Source organism: Dermochelys coriacea, chromosome 2, assembly GCF_009764565.3.
Source record: "Dermochelys coriacea isolate rDerCor1 chromosome 2, rDerCor1.pri.v4, whole genome shotgun sequence".
Classification (NCBI taxonomy): domain Eukaryota; kingdom Metazoa; phylum Chordata; order Testudines; family Dermochelyidae; genus Dermochelys; species Dermochelys coriacea.
Window position 1 is genome coordinate 83,908,190 of NC_050069.1, and position 23,432 is coordinate 83,931,621.

Genomic DNA, 23,432 nt, shown 5'->3' on the forward strand with positions numbered 1-23,432 from the left:
AACATGCTTATAAATGAACAGATATTGTAAACCCTTTATAAACCATCTATAATTGGACCCTTATTAACTGTGGCCCACATTTCAAATACAAATTTATTTCACCATCACCTTGCACTTGTGCACTGTTTTTTCTGATCTACTCTTTAAATCACTGCAGGATTACCAAAGTAGTGTTACACCAAGGAAAGGTGTACATATCCACAGTAATGTCCACACAGTGAAATGTAAAATTTTAGGCACGCCTTCTATGCAATCAACTAAATGCAGGGACAAACATTGTTTAGTATACTCCTGGTTATCATGGCTCTTGACTTTGACATGTTTACACAGAGTTTAAAAATCAGAATTTGGCCAATTATCTCTTATTTCAATCCATGTGAAATCACCATACCTAAGGAACTGCCAGAAGGTATCTTCTGGGTAAAGCCTCACTGAAGTAAGAGACCTGTGGCATAACCAGGACTGGCCTGGGTCAGTGGAGTCAGACTCGCTGGGCTAAAAATTACAGTGTAGGGCTCAGACTGGAACCCAGGCTCTGAAATCCTCTGGTAGGTCTCAGTGCCCAGGTTCCAGCCCAAACCCAAACACCTAACTGCAGTTTTTTAGCCCTGCAGCCCCAGCCTAATAAGCAATGAGACCTGAGCTCTGAGATTCATGCCAGAGGTTTTTTATTGCAGTGTAGACACACCCACTGCCAGATAAGACTGTGAACTTTTTCAATGAATTTGCAAATATAAAAAATTATACATTCTCAACAAGCATATATTTCAAATGTTGTCAGGACTAATATGCATCACCATATCTATTCATGATTTTCAATAATTCAAAATGTATGTAATTTTCTTCCACTAAAGCACTGCTAGGGACTGATTGTAAATCTGTCCATCCACCCTCTTCTTCACCCAAACCAAATCCTCACCTGGTACAACTAAGTATCATCCTTATAATTCATAGTACTGTAAAGTCTGAAGTATGGGGAACTTCTTCATTAATTACTTATTAGCTTTCCTGTGGTGAATGTACATAATTTAATAGTCCTAAAGTATCCCTTTTAGAAGGGATACAGGGTGTAAACCCTAAATCTCATCTTGCAAGATCAGAATTCAAGTCCTCCTCACTGTATGTTCTTTACCCCTATAGTTTGCTTTGGGGTCTGACTATATATCTATCTTACAATTAGAATACAAAATCTGTTTCTCTCCAATATATTACAGAGTAATTTGAAAATATATATGCACATTACAGGACTCTATAAAAGTGTATTCAGCCTAAGCAATGGGGGTAAAAATGTTTTTTTTAATTTTGTTTACTCATTTCATTGCAGCACAATTTAGAAGAAATTCCCTGGTGGTATCTCAAATGAGAAAATAGGTCTTTCTTCAATTGTATGGCAGCACGAGCAGATCGTCCAGATTCTTCCTGCTTATCATAAAAACGGTGAATATTTGTTTGTAGAGACCAGTTTCATTTTTCAGTGTCATACATGGTTTAGTTTATTTACCTTTACAGGGCAGCAGCTTTAAGTAACTTTGCACAGAACGATCAACCTACCTGCCTGCTCTCCAACTATACTCTAGTTACATGACTATCGGTGACTTACACCCTGCTTTGTAACAAGAAGAACAGCAAACAAATGGTAGATATTTTGACTATACTTTTAATTTGGCCTCATGCTCTGGCACCAAAATTCGATGTCTATCACCTCAACCCTATATGAATAAATTAGCTGGAGATCTTTTGAGGGGAAACAAATGAAAATTCTGTGCCTGGAGAAAGTATTTGATTTCTTTTTATATATTATGTATTCTTGCTTCTGAAATACCACCATAAAGGCACCCAGTCAGTTCTAATCAGGTGTAATCCAGAGACAGAGTTAAGATAGTGTGGAAAGGTCTTAGCAATAACATGAGATTGTCACTCGGGTATGATATTACAAATAAGTCAATTTTAGCAGAATATTTTAGTTTTTGTCTGATATGGGTGTCATATTAGAACCTATAACAATCTTTTATTACTGATGACAGTATGTTTCCAGGCACAAGATACAGGTGCACAGTGACATTACAAAAAACTTTAATTTTAAATAAAAAGAAATGACATACGTATGGTGAAGGAACATATATAAGGTATTTATTACAGACAGATGAGGGTGATTACGTATGAAATGTGGTGGCGGGAACTGCAATCACAGTCAAAGATGGTTCACATTCAGGGAATCCCTGAAGAATGATGTGGTCATCATGTGTGGACTTTGCTGACATCAGGCCTCGCTTCTGCTTGGCACCAGAAATTGTTTTAAAAGGTTGCTGCACTAATGTATTAGATTATCACTGAAGACATGAGTTGAAACGTAGGTATACCTGCTGAAAAGAACAAATAAGAAGTTTTAAGAACACACAAATACTGAATGTCACATTAGGAGTGCAGCTTTAAAGCAGAAAATGAAAAAAATGTTTAAAATGGAACTCTGGGTATAACTTCAGGCACATATTTAAGGTACAATTGAAGAATCTTTTTTTATGAAAAATAGCAATTAACTAGAATCTGCCACTCATTAGCCCCTCTCACAACAGTATACAGAAAAGTAACCTAGAAGACAAATTAAAAGATTCCAAACAAGACAGGTTCAGCCAGTTCCCTAAGAAACAAATCACAATTTCAGACAAGCTAGATTTCTAGCAGAATCGTTTCAACAAAGTAACTACTTGACATGGCAGTCAATTAAGATGTGGTCAAAAACAAGCAGCCATCTACATCCTGCTGAGGAGCAGAGAGAATAGTTAAGTGACCATATTTTAAAATCAGCCTAAAAATAAGAGTACTGGACAGTAAATGTACTTCAAAAATCCAGGCAAAAGAGAATATTAAAAAATTAAGAAAACTTTATTTTTGTTAAACGCTGTTTTTGATGACCAGAAAAGTAGAAAATCAACCCAACAAAATAAGACACTGTTCTACTCTCACTGATAAATGCATCTGAACTTCCTGTTGATGTAAAATCTTTTCTTAAGATGTGTGAAAAGAAACAGAGGATGGTAGGGACTAATGTGTGTCTTGGGATACTGCTTCTGAATACAATATCTGAAGTAAAAAACAGATATAATCACTGGAGGGGAAATGTTTTTAAAAAATTGAACAGTTGTGCTCACACCAGTACACATATATATTCATTGCTGGAATCAACTCACATTAATTTAAACAAAGCATTTAAACAAAGCATTTAGATTTCTGCAGAAATATTTTTATAACCTTAAGCTCTGTAGAAGAGTTTTCACGGTTTTTTTTTTTTTTAAACACTTCTGATTAAACAGATTGTTTGAATTTAAACTTCACATTTGTAACTTGGAACACTTTACTGCTCAAGAACCAGAAAGTAAAAACAAACTAAATGTATTCTTACTGTTCAAAATGAATGAAATTAAAAAGAAAAATAATCAAAAGCAGATTTTTGAAAACATTTTCAGAATTAATAGCCTCAAATATTATTGATGAGAAAGAAGTAGTTTTTTAGTCTACCTGTCCTTATACAGACAGAGATTAGGTTGGAAACTGCTTTGAGTTGCACAAAGATTTTCAATAATGAGGGTTTCAGCCAGTTGACAGGGTGAGGGTAACAATTATTGATAGGTTTGCCTCTGAGGTTAACTGCGGTGGGGTGGTGTCCCACCCCCATGCCAGATTGGGCTTCAACAGGCCAGAGCGGCTGCGCAAGGCGGCAGCCCATCAGGGAGGGCCTGTTAGAGAGCTAATCAGGACCAGTATTACAGCCAGCCAATCAGGGCTAGGCTAGGCCCTATATAAAGGCTGCCCAGGAAGGGAGCAGGCAGTCTCTCCCATGCCTTCAGAGGGTGAAGGTCTGTCTCCTGTATGAGGAGACTAGCACCAGGGACAGCGCAGTGCTGGGCAAGCAGGGAACTCCCGCCCAGTACCTGAGAAAAAGGGCCTAGTCAGTGCAAAGGGAGAGAGACGGACAAAGGGAGAGAAAGAGGGGAGGCAGGAAGGAAGGCTGCCACCAAAGGGTCCCCCCCCTTCCCCCTTGCACTTCCACCTGGCTGTTAGGAGTCGCCATCACAGACTGCACTGGACCCCTGCCAAAAGGGGTTAGACTTCGGGGTGTGGTTGGCCATTGTGGCTGGGTCAAAGAGAAGGACTACTGATAACATCAAACCCCCAGAAGGGGGTGAGACTGGAGCAGTGGGCACTGCCAGAGGGCAGCGTCCTGAAGAGGACGCCGCGAGCTGGGAGCAACGCGGGTCAAGATGCCAATCTAGGGCGAGAGACAGACAGGACACCACCAGCAGAGGGCGCGCTGCATGAATTGAGCTAATTCCCAGAGTGAACGGCAGGAGGTGCTGTGGTGGTGAGTCCCAACCCCGTCACATTAACATCTGACAGTACATCAGGTCTCAAATTTTCAAAGGCATTTACAGATGTGGCCCAGAACTAGGTGATTCAAAATCTTCTCTCTGAACTTTCAGGTGGGGCTGTCTGGATTGGTTCAGATACCAGCCATCTTTGAAGCATTATACACTACTCTAAATCCACAAGAGATAAAAAGTCAATTTAAATGTGAATTAAGTTCTCATCAGTCTCCTCTATTCACCAAAACATTTCAACTGCGACAAATGTAGGACAGTACATCTTTAAAGGTAAATCTCCACTGCTGCTGAGCATGCTTCCCAGCAAAGGTATATAGACATACAAAAATTGCAGTGTAGCTGAAGGCGGGCAATGGTTCAGGACAGATAATGTTGCATGATCCCAACAGATACGAAGAAAAACAATTTTTGGGAGGGACTTTAAAGGGAGAGAAGGGGGAAAAATTTAATAATTCACCACACAAAATATTTGTCCTCCATGTTAATAAATATTTAATCTATTCTGTACAAAGTATTAACTCCTGGATTTAAGAGATTTTTGGCTTTTGCATATTACAGAAGACGTAAAGAGGATAGTTGTTGCTTGCCTGAATCATTTCACATTAAGTAATTTAAAAAACAAGATCAGGGTTGTAGGTCACTATTTTAGCTTGATCAAACACTTGCAAAGACATCCATATTTAATTTATCTTTTGAAAGGCTAAATCTATCCAAGATTTTTATAATTTTCCTCCTTTTCCAAGCACAGAATTTAAAAAGCCTTATATTTGATATTTTAAAATCTTTATAATAAAAGATTTATAATTACTGCATCTCAAAATTATGTATGCAATGTTTCATATTGTAGCCATATATAAATATAATTCTCATTTGAGTGTGCTAATGCATTGGGACTGCACATCCCCCCTAACTGCCAACTTGCGTTCAAAAGTGGTTTGTTACTGAATAGGCAGGCTCAACTCCTGCATCAGCTCAGTGCATACAGTTTTGTGAAGAAAAATGCCCATATTTAATGATGTTTGTGAAAAAAATATCTTCACTGTACATCGTTATGAGGTCAAAAGATAGTTAATATTCCTTGCCTCCCTTCATTCCTATATTTATTGTTTGGGTCACGTATGCCCGTTCAGTTACACTAAAATAGGTGGGTCAAGAAATGAAATGTCATTAAAACACTGTATGCATAAAAAAGTCAGATAAGTCACAAAAAAAAATCTTTTAGCCACACTAGAGCTCATCTTTACTTCACAGAACAAAAATGGCTTTGATTAATTCATCAAAAAATAAGAACTGAAGAGTTTAAACAGATTTAAACCCTGCGTTGTATACGAGAGACTGAGGATTTTCTGGACCAAACTCAGGATAGCCTTCTAGGGGCACAAAGCTCTAAAGATATAGAGCAGGTTGCACAGAGGAGCCAAGAGGCCAGTGAAGAAGCTTGGCAACATGTGACCTCCAGAAGAGGTAAGCGGAATGTCCGGGTTCCAGTAACACAGACACAGGTAACTAACCGCTTTCATGTTCTCTCCACAGGTACCATTGCGGAGAGTGGACCAGATGATATGTCTGGGGGGAGAAAGCAGAAGGAGACCCCGCTGGTTGGGAGGCATGAGATGCGATGTCCTGAGGTTGGGGGTTCCACGACCACCACTCCCAAGAGGAGAAGGCGGGTGGTGGTGGTCGGGGACTCTCTCCTCCGGGGGACTGAGTCATCTATCTGCCGCCCTGACCGGGAAAACCGAGAAATCTGCTGCTTGCCAGGGGCTAAGATTCGTGATGTGACGGAGAGACTGCCGAGACTCATCAAGCCCTCGGATCGCTACCCCTTCCTGCTTCTCCACGTGGGCACCAATGATACTGCCAAGAATGACCTTGAGCGGATCACTGCGGACTACGTGGCTCTGGGAAGAAGGATAAAGGAGTTGGAGGCGCAAGTGGTGTTCTCGTCCATCCTCCCCGTGGAAGGAAAAGGCCTGGGTAGGGACCGTCGAATCGTGGAGGTCAACGAATGGCTACGCAGGTGGTGTCGGAGAGAAGGCTTTGGATTCTTTGACCATGGGATGGTGTTCCATGAAGGAGGAGTGCTGGGCAGAGACGGGCTCCATCTTACGAAGAGAGGTAAGAACATCTTTGCCAGCAGGCTGGCTAACCTAGTGAGGAGGGCTTTAAACTAGGTTCACCGGGGGAAGGAGACCAAAGCCCTGAGGTAAGTGGGAAAGCGGGATACCGGGAGGAAGCACAGGCAGGAATGTCTGTGAGGGGAGGGCTCCTGCCTCATACTGGGAATGAGGGGCGATCAACAGGTTATCTCAAGTGCTTATATACAAATGCACAAAGCCTTGGAAACAAGCAGGGAGAACTGGAGGTCCTGGTGATGTCAAGGAATTATGACGTGATTGGAATAACAGAGACTTGGTGGGATAACTCACATGACTGGAGTACAGTCATGGATGGTTATAAACTGTTCAGGAAGGACAGGCAGGGCAGAAAAGGTGGGGGAGTAGCACTGTATGTAAGGGAGCAGTATGACTGTTCAGAGCTCCGGTACGAAACTGTGGAAAAACCTGAGTGTCTCTGGATTAAGTTTAGAAGTGTGTGCAACAAGAGTGATGTCATGGTGGGAGTCTGCTATAGACCACCGGACCAGGGGGATGAGGTGGATGAGGCTTTCTTCCGGCAACTCACGGAAGCTACTAGATCGCATGCCCTGATTCTCATGGGTGACTTTAATTTTCCTGATATCTGCTGGGAGAGCAATACAGCGGTGCATAGACAATCCAGGAAGTTTTTGGAAAGCGTAGGGGACAATTTCCTGGTGCAAGTGCTAGGGGAGCCAACTAGGGGGAGCGCTTTTCTTGACCTGCTGCTCACAAACCGGGTAGAATTAGTGGGGGAAGCAAAAGTGGATGGGAATCTGGGAGGCAGTGACCATGAGTTGGTTGAGTTCAGGATCCTGACGCAGGGAAGAAAGGTAAGCAGCAGGATACGGACCCTGGACTTCAGGAAAGCAGACTTTGACTCCCTCAGGGAACAGATGGCCAGGATCCCCTGGGGGACTAACATGAAAGGGAAGGGAGTCCAGGAGAGCTGGCTGTATTTCAAGGAATCCCTGTTGAGGTTACAGGGACAAACCATCCCGATGAGTCGAAAGAATAGTAAATATGGCAGGCGACCAGCTTGGCTTAATGGTGAAATCCTAGCGGATCTTAAACATAAAAAAGAAGCTTACAAGAAGTGGAAGCTTGGACATATGACCAGGGAAGAGTATAAAAATATTGCTCGGGCATGTAGGAAAGATATCAGGAGGGCCAAATCGCACCTGGAGCTGCAGCTAGCAAGAGATGTCAAGAGTAACAAGAAGGGTTTCTTCAGGTATGTTGGCAACAAGAAGAAAGCCAAGGAAAGTGTGGGCCCCTTACTGAATGAGGGCGGCAAGCTAGTGACAGAGGATGTGGAAAAAGCTAATGTACTCAATGCTTTTTTTGCCTCTGTTTTCACTAACAAGGTCAGCTCCCAGACTGCTGTGCTGGGCAACACAAAATGGGGAAGAGATGGCCAGCCCTCTGTAGAGATAGAGGTGGTTAGGGACTATTTAGAAAAGCTGGACGTGCACAAGTCCATGGGGCCGGACGAATTGCATCCGAGAGTGCTGAAGGAATTGGCGGCTGTGATTGCAGAGCCCTTGGCCATTATCTTTGAAAACTCGTGGCGAACGGGGGAAGTCCCGGATGACTGGAAAAAGGCTAATGTAGTGCCCATCTTTAAAAAAGGGAAGAAGGAGGATCCTGGGAACTACAGGCCGGTCAGCCTCACCTCAGTCCCTGGAAAAATCATGGAGCAGGTCCTCAAAGAATCAATCCTGAAGCACTTAGAGGAGAGGAAAGTGATCAGGAACAGTCAGCATGGATTCACCAAGGGAAGGTCATGCCTGACTAATCTAATCGCCTTTTATGATGAGATTACTGGTTCTGTGGATGAAGGGAAAGCAGTGGATGTATTGTTTCTTGACTTTAGCAAAGCTTTTGACACGGTCTCCCACAGCATTCTTGTCAGCAAGTTAAGGAAGTATGGGCTGGATGAATGCACTATAAGGTGGGTAGAAAGCTGGCTAGATTGTCGGGCTCAACGGGTAGTGATCAATGGCTCCATGTCTAGTTGGCAGCCGGTGTCAAGTGGAGTGCCCCAGGGGTCGGTCCTGGGGCCCGTTTTGTTCAATATCTTCATAAATGATCTGGAGGATGGTGTGGATTGCACTCTCAGCAAATTTGCGGATGATACTAAACTGGGAGGAGTGGTAGATACGCTGGAGGGGAGGGATAGGATACAGAAGGACCTAGACAAATTGGAGGATTGGGCCAAAAGAAATCTAATGAGGTTCAATAAGGATAAGTGCAGGGTCCTGCACTTAGGATGGAAGAATCCAATGCACCGCTACAGACTAGGGACCGAATGGCTCGGCAGCAGTTCTGCGGAAAAGGACCTAGGGGTGACAGTGGACGAGAAGCTGGATATGAGTCAGCAGTGTGCCCTTGTTGCCAAGAAGGCCAATGGCATTTTGGGATGTATAAGTAGGGGCATAGCGAGCAGATCGAGGGACGTGATCGTTCCCCTCTATTCGACACTGGTGAGGCCTCATCTGGAGTACTGTGTCCAGTTTTGGGCCCCACACTACAGGAAGGATGTGGATAAATTGGAAAGAGTACAACGAAGGGCAACGAAAATGATTAGGGGTCTAGAGCACATGACTTATGAGGAGAGGCTGAGGGAGCTGGGATTGTTTAGTCTGCAGAAGAGAAGAATGAGGGGGGATTTGATAGCTGCTTTCAACTACCTGAAAGGGGGTTTCAAAGAGGATGGCTCTAGACTGTTCTCAATGGTAGCAGATGACAGAACGAGGAGTAATGGTCTCAAGTTGCAATGGGGGAGGTTTAGATTGGATATTAGGAAAAACTTTTTCACTAAGAGGGTGGTGAAACACTGGAATGCGTTACCTAGGGAGGTGGTAGAATCTCCTTCCTTAGAGGTTTTTAAGGTCAGGCTTGACAAAGCCCTGGCTGGGATGATTTAACTGGGACTTGGTCCTGCTTTGAGCAGGGGGTTGGACTAGATGACCTTCTGGGGTCCCTTCCAACCCTGATATTCTATGATTCTATGATTCTATGATTTCCCTTATTTTGTTTTGGTGTTCAATATAAAGGAACATGTGGCACTTTTACCTGTTCCTTTATGTCTTGTAACTGCTGCTGCAGCTTCTGTACATCTGCATTGACATTGGTGTTGTCCTTGTCTTTCTGTAAAACTGGAATGTTTCCACTTGCTATAACGCAGAGGAGAGTAATATTAAAAGCCTAGAACACGTTATGCTGCACTTGCAACAAAGAATAATTACTTTTGTCTGCTAATTACAAAAATACTATTTCCATTTATCTGAATTATTGAAGCATCATTTCTAGCAAATATATTTTGATAATCAAATTATATTTATTATGACTCACTAGAATTCCATTCTTGAACTAAAAGAATTTACTGGGAAGCTTTAATTACATCAGTTTTTGACAAATATTTCCCTCACTACGGCAGTTAAAATGCTAGCAACTACCTGGAGACCTGTCTACACAAATGCCTTCATGGTTGCTACCCACCAGTGATGCTCCACTGGTGAAAATTCTTTGGCAAAAAATCCCAGGGTAGACACTTCAAGTTATCCACATTGCTGCATTGTTTGGTAATTCCAGACTGGGACTGAATCAATACTGCTAAAAATATCATGCAAATATTTGTCCAAATTGTTGAACAAACTTGGTTTGGCTATGTTTCCACTTAGTTCATGTTCACTTTGTGAATGTTCAGGAAACAAGTTTACTGACAGAAACAGCAAGTTTAAAGGGGAAAGTTTCAAAAGGCAATTTTGAATTTTTTGACTTGAATCACATTGGAAATGTGATTGAGTTATGCTCATCCCGTCAGGGATCAAATATATCATGTAGCTATTCCAATTTAAATTAACCAACAGCTCAAATTTCAAGTATACAATGAACCACACACAGACACACAATACAAAAAAAATCCATGTAACTTGAAATAACTCAGAATAATTTAATAAATTCAAGAAAATTATAAACTGTTTAAGAACTAGTCAAACAGAAAAAGGCAGAACTCACTGAATTATTCTGACATCACAAATTATTTGTTTTATTCTAGACAAAATGTTCTATTTACCAATTCTACTGGGACTCCTCTGATTAGTCAAAGAGGCCAAGAAGTCAAGCTAACATTTGTTATTTGTATGGGGCCATGTGCATATGTTTATTTGTGTATTTCAATTATATTAACTGGCAATTCTTAGACTTTGCTCCATGTGTCACATAGCTATATGGCCATGAAGTTCTGGAAGTTAACTAGAAGGGTTCAAATCATCACTGACATATATACACACTTATGATGTTTCAGCTTCTGGTATCATGCTTCTTGGATATTGAAACAGCCCTTTTCAGACATGGTCTATGCTACACCACCATCTACCACATTCCCATATAGCGAGTGACAAACAGTAGGTGGAACGCTGACACAAAACTACTTTCTTTAAAACTTTCCTTCAAACGGACGATGTGAGGGATATATGGTCAATCCCCCTTTTTTTTTTCCCAATGAAAGGAGAATGGAAGTATTAGAGAAAAAAGAAAAACACTCACAAATGTCATCAGTGGTATCTTCTGTACCTTTCCCTCCGCAACACATAATGAAAGGCACTCTCCGCTCAACCACGGCCCGGCACTGCACACACTTCTTCATCAGGCTTGCACAGTCTGGGAAAAGCAGAGAATTTACTCTCAGGAGCCTGCTAGTCTCTTTATTCTTGTTTCTGCGCTTCTATCCATGAGTTTAATCAGTTCATTTCATTCTATCCACAAATATACTACATAAAATGACAGTGTATTTACAACACCAATGGCTGTGTTTGCAAAAAATAATGTAAAAATAAGCACAAAGCCTATTCAAAAGTTAGTTAGAACGCAAAGAATCTATAAACAATACACTGCATGTGACCTACAAAAATCAATATTGTCTTTTTATTTTAGTGCATTTTGAAATTATAGATTTTTTTTCTGCAAGCAAACTTACTCTTTTTCAAGGGCAAGAAATCCACAATTTGGAATAAATACCACCTCATCTTTAATTACCTCTATTTTACAATGGTACTGCAGAATTTAAATATAAGATCATGTGCATTTCTGAGATCTTTGATAACCATGGTGAAAATTAAGGACAGACTGGCAGTTTTTAATTCAGTTGTTTTAGTGACTTTATTAACAGTACTGGAATATTTTTTCTATTTTCCACTTACACTTTCTTTGGTATAGCTTTTTAAAAAAGGTTATGAATGGGAAAACACTACTTTCTCCCTCTATCTAAAAATATCCCTTGATTCACTTACATCCAATGGGCAAATGGGCATCAGTAATTACTACACAAAAGATCAAACCCTTTGAAAGGTAAATCTATATCTTTTGCTTGCATTACAGGAGAAAGGTTGGAATTCTATAAGAGAATGATGTCACATGATTGCAGCAACACTGTATTGGGACCCAATGTAAGAGTTGTAAACAGTTCTCAGTGGGTGCTGGGGCACACATTAACCCTCTCACTCAGCAGATTTACTTTCCTTCCTCAAATGTGACAGGAAATAATCTGGAAAAACTTTTCCATGTTTAGAACCTTCACCACCTAATACAAAGCAGACATTGGCAACATGCACTTCAATGATCACACCTTTCACCATTGTAATCTATCTTCTTGCTATCCATCTCCTGAGGAATTAACCGAAAAGCTCTCTTCCCCCACCCATGCTCTCTCCACTGCACACAATGCAAAGAGTCTGGAGCTGGATGGCTGTGAAGGTAGTGAATATGTCAGACCTGAGTCACATCAAAGCAGTAGAGATAATGCCAGATTTCCTTAGCAAGATCAATTAAGCCACTGTTTATGGGGAGGACTACGTTCCCTCTCTTATGTAACTCCATAATGTCAACAAATCATTATTCTACAGACAACTGACCATCAGCAAAGCCTCAGCAAGATGTCCCAAAAATTCTTGAAAGTTCTGGTGACAAAATGATCACTACATCTTCATCTAATTAAACAAAGGGGGGACAGTTTCTGGAGGCTCCTTAAGTGCTTTCTTTTTCCGCATCTGTTTCTGTACTATACACATCACATCACATCAGAGTGATCTGTGTGGCAGTAGATTCTTTGCAAACATGCTCCATTGTAAATCTTGGGGAAAAAAAAGACAGCTCTTGCTGGAATCTTTGTATGTGGTGTTAATGGAACGTTTAGTCCTAAATGTCTTTTAAAAAAATTGTTTGGTTGCTTTACCAATTAAAGTTTAATTATATTTACACCACTAGATGCCCTCACAAAACTGTCACAAAGGAATCACGTGTTCTAAAGATCTCAAAAAAAATGAATGCTAATTTATTTACAGAAATGTACAACAGGACTCTGAGACTACCACAACTTAGTCAGAATAAAGTAATGCAGGTAGGTGAAATAAATTTGCTCTCTCAATTTTCTAGTTAAACAGCTACAGTTCTGTTATTTGTCCTCCAAATAATTAAACTTTATTACAGGCAGGTGGTTTTATTGCATTCCAAGTAACATCAAAGCTCTGATTACCAGACCAAAGTCAATTTACTTGACTAGCCTGCAATTAAGTCAACATTTTAAAAGAATTTTTAGTGACTATTTTTAACAGACATCTTTTGTTGCATGATCATTATTTTGAAAAGTATTACCTGCCAAGGCTACTTACTCTCACAAGCACACATGTGACCACAAGGCTGGAAGAGTACTGCTGCTTTCTTGTCTGAACACACCACGCATTCTTCAATCTGCAGAGAAGAACAGTAAGGAATAACATGGGAAAGATTCCTTTCCTTTTTGTATCTATTCAATTTATATCTATTTGCTTACTTCCACCTCTTAGCAGGGCAAAGGGAATTTAACAAGCTCTGCTTAGTACCATGTTAGCTACAACAAAACTATTTAGGAAGAAAAACCAGAGCTGATTCGCCACCTAAAAGTGGGTTTTAAATGGGAGATTACCATATCTGTATCCAGAAGTCCTAGCTAGCAATATTTACGCTCTTTGCATTACTGGTTATCTAGGAATTATAAATCATACCAGCTAGGAGAATAAGGCCACCAGGCTGGTACACACATGTATTCTTCTTGGCTGTATGGTGCTCAATTAGTTTAGAAGGACTTTCTGCTGTAATCCAACCAAGTGGTATAGCACAGGATTTCTCAACTTTTCTCAAGGGTAGACCACATCTTAGAGAAATGGTCACACAGACCACCCATCTACTGATTCATGAATGCCTGGACCACCACTCCTCCCATTCATACAACATTCTTGTGACAACTTGAGCAACTACTTATGCAGAAAAGTAAAGCAATTGGTGTACTTTTTGCTTTCGTAACACAAGTTAGCAACTGGAAACAAAAAGCCAGCACCATCTCTCTGCTGACCAGTTTGGGAAACTGGTTCAGTTGAATTAAAGTATAATCTAAACTATGAAAAATGTCTATTTAATAAAAAATGACTTGCTCCATCAGAGAAGAGAGCCAGTCCTGATTTCAGAGTGGAGCCAGAAGGTAGGATCTGGGCTACGATGGTCACCAGCTAATCACTGACATCCTTTGATCAACTCCCAGCGTGACAAGTGGTGGGGCTGTCTGGCTGATGGGGGAAGGGCACCCACAGAGACAACAGGAGGTGGAAGCAAGCTTTTCTGAACCACTCTCCACCATTTTAAAGCCCCTCCTCTCCTCCCTTCCCCCCCCCTTCAGGCTTACTAGTGGCATATGTTATCGATTTGACACTCTGTATGAGGTAGCTTGCTATATGTCATATGTGGGGGGAGGGGGTTATAGTTACAGCTATCGGGGGCACACCTGGGCTTTGAAGCAACTGCATGGTTTGCACTGTGCAGGTACCTCTGGATTTTGAAGTGACTGCACAAGCACATAATATAACTGTTTTGTCTTCAATTCACAGGACTACACATCCAGTGGCTGATCCTGGTACCATGGGCTACATTTCTCTCAACAGAGAGAAAATTATGGGGTGGTGGGGGGATTTGGTTGGTGCTCCCAGCACCACAAAAGTCATGCACCTTTAATGTAAATATAGTGTAAGCCACACTCTGCTGGAGAAGGAGGTTCGATTTACATGGAGACCAAGGCATTTGTATGAGGCCTGATAGATACCTCAGGCAGTGGTCTCCATGGAGTTGGGGCCATGGTACAAGACATTCTTGGTAGGCCTGGATGTGTCAGGATGCTCTGAATTTGAGCACTGAAAAGGTGGAAGACTGCTGACTAGTTTGGGTGGTGGCGGCTCCCCCCTTAAGATTACTACCTTTCGGAATTCTTATAATAAAGTTGCTGCCACTTCCCTAAGACAGATAATTCTTGTCTCTGTCCTCATTAACCTTTTGTCATTTGCCATGTGCAACAAGAAGCGATATCAGATAAATTCTGCACTCTGCTCTAACCACTGACAAACTAGACATGCGAGAGAAACCATGGCAGCTGAGACAGTGTAGTTTGTTAGTACAGTCAGTCTCTTCTTGTCACAAAAAATCACAACTGCAGGAAGAATACAAGGGGAATATTAAAAATTGTGTTAAGTACCTTTGTTCTGGACTGGACTTGCTCTTTACAGATGAGGCATTTCTTGACCCGTGGTGAGCAGAGGGAACAAGTAGCAATATGTCCACATGGGCCAAATAACGTATCTCTCTTCATATCTGAACACACCATACATTCTTCTAAAGTTTCTGAGTCATTGCTGATCATAGAAGGACTTCGAGAGCCAACCTGTCCACTAAAAAAAACCACCTCACAGTCAGGCTTAAGTCAGCATTACAAACTTGTGCATATTCTGAAAACACTTTTGTAAATCATACTGTACATCAAGCCCCGAGTCATTTGCTTATGTGTATTATTCATTCTAGTTTGTGCAAAGATTGTGTCACCCTTTCTGTTAACTTGTATGTAAAGCTGCTGAGGCATTTGGGTGTCAGTGTCATCAGTATGGAGATTACAGTTCTAATTTTACATGAGGTACAAGCAACGCAATTTTCTGGCTGACAGGAGCATAGCTACATGCTTGGATAAATCAATCTGCAAAAAAAAGTTGATAACAGTGGGTTGGAGTCACCATCTAGAGAGTGGATGAGGAGAGAACACTTCTACTCCCATCTTTATGTCAATATTTATGTAGGCCTGGGGGCCCAATCAACAGCATCCGGGGTGGGGTGGCCAAAGCCTGATCCCCACTGCCCCGGGCAGGCAGGCCAAAGTCGAAGCCCAAGGGCTTCAGCCCCAGCAGGGAGCCTGGAACCTAAGCCCTGATGCCCTAAGGCTTTGGCCCCGGGTGGTGGGTCTTGGGCCCCAGCAAATCTAAGCCAGCCCTGGCAACTCCCTTAAAATGGGGTTGCGACCAATGTTCCCTCTAATTTTTTACGTCTATGTGCGGAATGAATTTTGTTATGTGAACCCATATGGAGATATGTGAGACATCACCTTCATATTGGTGCACATAACAAAATTCATGTGGTGGGGTGGGGCCAAGGGATTCGGAGTGTGGGAAGGGGCTCAAGGCTGGGGCAGAGGGTTGGAGTCAGGTAAGGGCTCTGGCTGGGAGTGCAGACTCTGGGGAGGGGCTGAGGATGAGGGGTTCTGGAGGTGGTTCAGGGCTGGGCAGAGGGTTGAGTGCAGGGGATGAGGACTCTGGCTAGGGGTGAAGGCTCTGGAGTGGGGTCGGGGATGAGGTGTTTGGGGTGCAGGCTGCTCATGGGCTATGGTGGGGAGAGAGAGGACTCCCCCCAGCCCTCTCTCGGTGCAGTAGCTCGGGCCGGGGGACAGGTGCCTCTCCCTGGCTGCGGCAGTTCTGGTAAGGGTGGGCTGGCTGAGGGAAGGGCTCCTCTCCCTTGCAGCTCCAGCAGACCTGGGCCGGGCTGAGGGAGGGACGCCTTTCCCCCAGCCATTGCAAGTCTGGGACAGCTCGGCACTGGGGCTGGCCCGACGGAAGAGCACCTCTCTCCCAGCCACAGCAAATCCGGAGCAGCTTGGTGCTGGGGTCAGGCTGAGGGAGAGGCCCCTCTCCCCCAGCCTGGGCAACTCGGCGCTGGGGTCAGCAGGGAGGGGCAACTCTCCCCAAGCAGCAGCACCTCGGCACTATGGCCGAAGCGGCAGGGCGCCTCTCCTACAGCAGCAGCAGCTGGGGCTGGTGGAGAGGGGTGCCTGAACCCCTGCGCTGGGCTTAATAGGCAGCTGCGCGGCTGAAAGGGAACGTAGGTTGCAACCCACTTTGGGGTCCTGTCCCACAGTTTGAGAACAGCTGAACTAGGACTTTTTTTTTTTCTATGCTGCTGCACACCCAGCAGAGGGAGCACATGTTAAACAAAACTTTACTTCCAGAGGGCTAACTACACCAATAAAGGTGCCTGTGCACAAACAAAATAGCCAAATGACTCACGTTTCATGCAGACAGGAAAGCTGAGAAGTAAATACCTGCCAAACCGGGCAGACAATTGATAAGAAATTTCCTTTTCATTTTATTTAGAAATTTAAAAAATCACAATACGGAGATAAAAAATGTAAAAGTTAACAGGGATGGCTATATGGATCTGAGAATTAATGAAAGGAGCCTTTGACCTCTAAATCACTAATGTGAATCTAACCTGGACAAGCAGGAACTGGAAACTTACTATTTAATGGGTGGCTGATGGCATACATAAAATATTGAAGAGAGTCTACTTCCTAGAAAATAGCCTACTTCATAATTCCATGCCCCACTATTTTTAAGTATCATATTTGATACAGAGAAAGAACACTGAAAGGGCATGGATATAGAATTACTCTATAAGATGAGGAGGGACATGCTGCGCATACCTCAAGCAGAATAGGGAAGCTTGCTCTGTACAGCTGCTCATTTTGTACTTAATTCGTTGACCTCAGTTTCAACTAATTATTTTGTATATAACATTCAAGACATATGCAGCAGAATATAACTTACTTTTATCTTGATTCTCAGTAGTCTATTATGATTAATACTTGAAAAAGAGACTTTTTGTTTTATTTACTCTACTTCAATTGATCTATCCCAAGGAAATGAAGACCTGTAAAAGAGGATGCTCAGAAATTCCATATTGTGTTTATATACAAACCTGACTTTTTCTTTGTGACATTTAGCCAATGCTTTGCAGAGGCTAGGATCAGGGCAGAGGTCAAGAGGAGACTGACCCTTCTTATTACGAATACTGAGGTCAGCTCCGTTTGCTGCCAGAAAGCAGGCAATAGATGCTGCACTCTTCTTCTCTGCTCCCTGGGTACCAAGTCCCATTATTAACTGAAAGAAAGTAAATAGACAACTTACTTGAGATTCTCTATTTAAATACTTGAGAATATAGTCTTACTACTCAAGGAAAACAGACCATTTAACATGTGCACATATATAAGAATATAGTTTCTAAATAGTAGTTTGATTAGATCTGAGCATGCATTTTTAGCTTATCTGCAGTTCTAAGATGAAAATCATTGTACAATTACCCAATTTTCAACCAGATAAGTTCCCTGCATAGACTAATTCATTAAAGGCAATGACATCCAAGTATTCAAAACACAATATAATCTCTGTGCACCTGTATTCTGAGGTCACAGAACCAGTGCTCTCCAAATTTAACCCTAACTCTCTGTCACAAATCTTAATGGTAGCATATAATTCATGTCAGTTTTCTTTATACTAGTTTTTCTAATTATCCTGCTTTGACCAAACAGTTAAGGGAAAGAATGTAAGGCCTTATCTAATGTGAGTGTGGATCCATTACGCCATCTTAAGCAAACTTCAGCCTTTCGATAATAAAGATCTTCTATAGATTTAAAATCTGCAGAGTAGGAACTAGAACAACACACAAACTTAACATTGAAAATATGTCTATCCTGGAAGATTATGGACAGGTGGAGAACTAGAAGGATGACATCACAAGTACCAAGGAAGAAAAACAGAAGAAATGAAAGAGGAAGTGATTTCCCTTTCTACTGTGACACTTATTTTGAATTGAATAAAACATCAGTAAATTGGGAACTGAGTAAAACATGAAGGTAGCTATTCTAACTAATACAATAACAGAACAATATTATATTATAAAACAGTCAGCTATGGAACACTTATTTTTAGTAAAATAAACTTTTCACATTAACAACCTCCACTATGTGCAATGGGAAAAGAAATAGGTGAATGTGCTCCATGAACATCAAAAGGGTGTTGGTGTTTTGTTTTGTTTTTTTTTTTAAAAGAACTTGCTAGCCACAGCATCATGTGGGGAAAATAAACCAAGACCCTTTACCTCAAAGTAGGCTTACAGCATCCAGTGTAACTGTAGTCTTGCTTCTGCAATAGCTTATTCAGTTGTAATATTTCATATCTTGATCACCATTTTACCAACACTGAAGTCACAATGAAGTCTCAAAGGACTGACAGCTTTAAAATTTTAATTTAACCTCAGTGCTACAGTGTAGCAAGAAATCATCCTTTCATTCTAAATATTCCAAAGATCTTTTAAATCTTAGATTCACTGTGTAGTATGGGCTATAGAAGTCTGATGGCCCACATTCAAAAAAAAAAAAAAAAAAAAGCAGCTATTGGATGATTTTAACAATGGAGTTACTAAAAAACAGATTTCTCAGAAAAAAATCAAGAAATGCAGATCTACTTTATGCAACTTAATGTTGTCTGTTAGCATTTAGTGGTCATTGTCCTAATGTGAGAGAGGATGTAATGTTGTTGCAAACACTACTACTTAAAAGGCCAAATTCTGGGATTACAATTAATCTTCTTTCAAAGGTTTTAATCCAAGTTCAGTATTCATATTACTATCCTACTTAAAGATATAATGCAAATTCTTCATGAGATGGCCTTAAAACTCCTTAAAAATACAATACAATAAAATTTGCATATATTTTACATGCGTGCACGTAACAGACTTGAATGGGAGCAATATACGCTCATGAGGGTAGACTGTGAACCTAAAAAAGCTTGTTACTGAAACAATTTACAGTTAAATCTGGTTTTTAACAGTAGAGGAAATAAGAAAATAGCCTTCTGCTGTACCTAAACTATTTGATATTGTAACGTACATTATTGTATATTAGCCTTATTTAGGCAATAACAGAGGGGAATTGAGATAGTTTCCTTAGATTTGATACGATACATTTCTGCAGGATTAACAATATCAAACAATATTTTGAGAATGATTCAAGATAGTTTCCAGGCATGCATTAGCTAGACTTTTCAAATGGGTACTACTCTCATCATATGAAGTGGACAATTCGAGCAAGATTACAAAATCCTTGCATGTAAGCACCAGTCTCCTCTACATCCTGCATGCTTCCCAAATATTTCCTTTAGTTATGCAAAAGTTCTTGTGACAAAGGATACATGTAAATATAAGTGGGAAAAGCCCAGATCCGTGACTGACCTCAGTGGGAGCTGCTGCTGGTTGTTCACCACTTATTTAGGTGTTTAAATATGTATTTATGAGCTTAACTTTCAACCAAGATTTAAAAAAAAAAAACCAAAACCTTAAATTCTGTTCTGACAATATATTACTTCCAAGTGACATACACAACTCAAAGAAATTGGAAGACTATGGAATACAATAGTTTGGCAACCCAACCTCTCTCAAGAATGACTTAACCAGGAAATCTTGAGATGAGGAGAAGACTGGTAGCCAAGAAAGAAAGAAAGGGAAAAAAAAGCTTCAATTTCATGCAGGTGCTGACAGTGAAAAGATGGTCACTGAAAAACCAATTCAATGCAGTGCTGAATCTGAGAAAGAACATTCATGTGTGTCATGCTTACTGTATGCTTACTTCAGATGTAACTTCTCAAACACAAAGCATTTTTAGTAACTTGTCACAAAGTTCATTTCAGACCACAGAACTGAAACTGACCTTTTATTGTTCTTTTATCCCACTTATTTAAGAAGAGTTCTGTGTAATACTACTCCAACTTTTCCTTACATATGCCAATCACTTAGGAAGAACAGTAAATATTTATTAAAAAATAATATTTCAAATCCTTCTATAAAACATTCAGGCAAGTATACTTCAACTGAGTTAAGAATGTGTATTTTTTTCCTAATAGCCCTATTCATAACTTTTTGATGTTGACAGGTATGCCTGCTTGATGCATCCAATTTTACTTCATTTTATTACTTGTACAGTGGTTACTATTAACAAGTTATTAAGTATCACACAGATGATTTTCGGAGTTAACACTTATATCCCTATCTTATTTATATAGGTTGGTACATTAGTAAATGTTGACTTTTTAATGATGTACAGTGAATTTACAGATTTGAATAGCTGCCTTTTTTCCTATAAAACTTTTGTTTAAATGAAACTGTCTCTGAAATATGTGCAATTACAGTAAAAAATGGCTACATAAAATTGGCACTTTGTTACTCAGCAAATCTGACCCTTTGGTATATTTTGAATCAAATATTTTAGCGACAGAAAACAGTTTTTACTTCTGTTTACATCTGTTAGCCCAGCAGAGTTAACACAGACATGAATGTGATATATGAATTCTATTCCTGGTTTCTGTAGCAACAAATTGCAAGGTAAAATTCAATCTTACACCAACAAAACCCTATTCATAGATTCATAGATACTAAGGTCAGAAGGGACCATTCTGATCATCTAGTCTGACCTCCTGCACAGTGCAGGCCACAGAATCTCACCCACCCACTCCTATGAAAAACCTCACCCATGTCCGAGCTATTGAAGTCCCCAAATCATGGTCTAAAGACTTCAAGGAGCAGAGAAGCCTCCCTCAAGTCAACCATGCCCCATGCTACAGAGGAAGGCGAAAAACCTCCAGGGCCTCTCCAATCTGCCCTGGAGGAAAATTCCTTCCCGACCCCAAATATGGCGATCAGCTAAACCCTGAGCATATCGGCAAGATTCACCAGCCACATACTACAGAAAATTCTTTCCTGGGTAACTCAGATCCCATCCATCTAATATCCCATCTCAGGGGATTTGGCCTATTTACCCTGAATATTTAAAAATCAATTACTTACCAAAATCCCATTATCCCATCATACCATCTCCTCCATAAACTTATCAAGTAGAATCTTAAAACCAGATAGATCTTTTGCCCCCACTGCTTCCCTTGGAAGGCTATTCCAAAACTTCACTCCTCTGATGGTTAAAAACCTTCGTCTGATTTCAAGTCTAAACTTGAAATGCTGAAGTTTCAGGGTTCAAGTGCTGATGGGGATGGATGAGCGGGGTGCTGGCCTGTGTAACCTTCACTCAAAAGAGTTTAGGCCAGCAGCCACCATTCGATCATCTTGTCTGGCTTATTTTAGCAGGGTTTACAGGAGTAATTGAGGGGGGAAATTCTGCTTTAATCAATCAAGAGAAGGAGGTTGCAATTGGTGTATGTTTGGTCCCACAGATTCTTTATTAGTAGAGGTGAAGCTGCATGATCAAGAAAGAATTCCGCCCGACTTTCAGATCCCAGGTGAGTTAGCAGAACTGGCTATGGTGAAAAAAGCCGACTATTTTTAATTTTAAATTAGCAAGTTTGAGCTAGAGTCACTGAGAAAAAACATTGTTCTACTATACTGTCTAGAATGCTTTTCAAAGCAAAACTAAATTGTAACGTTATGATTTAAAACAAGAGTCAAAAATTTTGACTGAGGCACCCTATAATTACACTATGGCATGTTTACACATCACTCAGTGATTTATTAAGCAGTAACTTTACAAATATGTGTAGAAATATTTTATGCATCAAGTGCAATAAAAGCAAAAAATCCTGAAATGTAATGTACACACAATGACAAATATACACACACAATAGCAAACCAATGGTAACAAAATGATCATTTTAAAATATAATTTGTTTTTAAAATCACTAAAGCACTTAACATTCAAAAAGGACTAGTCTATAAATTTTTTCTAAAATGAGGCAATATATCAGTCAAGAGCATGTGACTTTTTAAAAGATGTGTCTAAGAAATAATTTAAAAAAAATTCATCCCTAGACAGAAGCATTGTGTGTCATTTTTTTAAGCAGGAAGAAGTGTAAGTCTCTCAATTAGAAGTTTCATTTAAATAACCTCCTTTGCCTTAATTATAACAGCACTAGTAGGCATAGTGATTATTCTTTGTACTAAGTTATGTCAGTTCAGTCTAAGGGCTTGTCTACACTGGCACTTTACAGCACTGCAACTTTCTCGCTCAGGGGTATGAAAAAACACCCCCGAGCGTTGCAAGTTTCAGCGCTCTAAAGTGCCAGTGTAGACAACGCTCCCAGCGCTGGTACCTATTCCCCTTGTGGAGATAGCTTTTTTAGAGCGCTGTGCGAGCTCTCTCCCAGCACTATGCTGCGACTACACACGGCAATGCTTTAACATTGCCAGTGAAGACGTGCCTTTAGAAAGATCTCTCCTATTTCTCCATTTGCAACTGCAATTTTATCACAATAAGGTAGCTGCGTTATTTATCTCTCTCCCCTTCTCCCCAACATCCATGACCATCCTTAGTTTTTTGGGCATTAACAATTTAACTTTGATCCTTGTTTTTCATAGTTGACACCAGCCTCATCAGAATGGACTTCTGAAATGAATTTGACAGGACACAAATATAACTTACTAGGTAACGTGATTAAGCTACAGCTAAACGCAATTAACCTGCATAAGTTCTCAAAGTTTTAGAGCTAAAACACAAAACATAATACATGAAAGCTACAAACAAAGCCATGCAAAATGTTAAATCAAAGCATATTTTATTCTTAATCTTGTACTGTATTACTGCTTATTTGTTTCTATTAAAAATAATTTCTTCCAAATTCCTGGCACTCATACAAGTTCACTACCAAAAACAGGTCTTTGATAATATTTTTGGGCACACACCTTTTTCTTTAAAACAGATGAGTTAATGAGTAAGCATAAAAAAATGCATATGTAA

The 23,432-nt window shown here is 40.6% G+C and overlaps 1 protein-coding gene across 5 annotated transcripts in view; it reads right to left on the bottom strand.

Annotated features, from left to right (window-relative positions):
• Positions 1-23,432, bottom strand: part of MIB1 (MIB E3 ubiquitin protein ligase 1) — a 102,349-nt gene that overhangs the window by 7,701 nt on the left and 71,216 nt on the right. For 2 of the 5 annotated variants that reach the window (XM_038389536.2, XM_038389535.2), the window contains exons 16-20: positions 17,618-17,799; positions 15,078-15,270; positions 13,192-13,270; positions 11,072-11,185; positions 9,596-9,696 (exon numbers count right to left, since the gene is read on the bottom strand). In XM_038389536.2, the coding sequence (XP_038245464.1) occupies positions 9,596-9,696; positions 11,072-11,185; positions 13,192-13,270; positions 15,078-15,270; positions 17,618-17,799 (669 nt within the window). Of the gene's footprint in view, positions 1-2,157; positions 2,364-3,293; positions 5,689-9,543; positions 9,697-11,071; positions 11,186-13,191; positions 13,271-15,077; positions 15,271-17,617; positions 17,800-23,432 lie in introns of those variants that run through there. The other 3 variants (XR_006278888.1, XR_006278887.1, XM_043507997.1) reach the window with 3 other exon arrangements.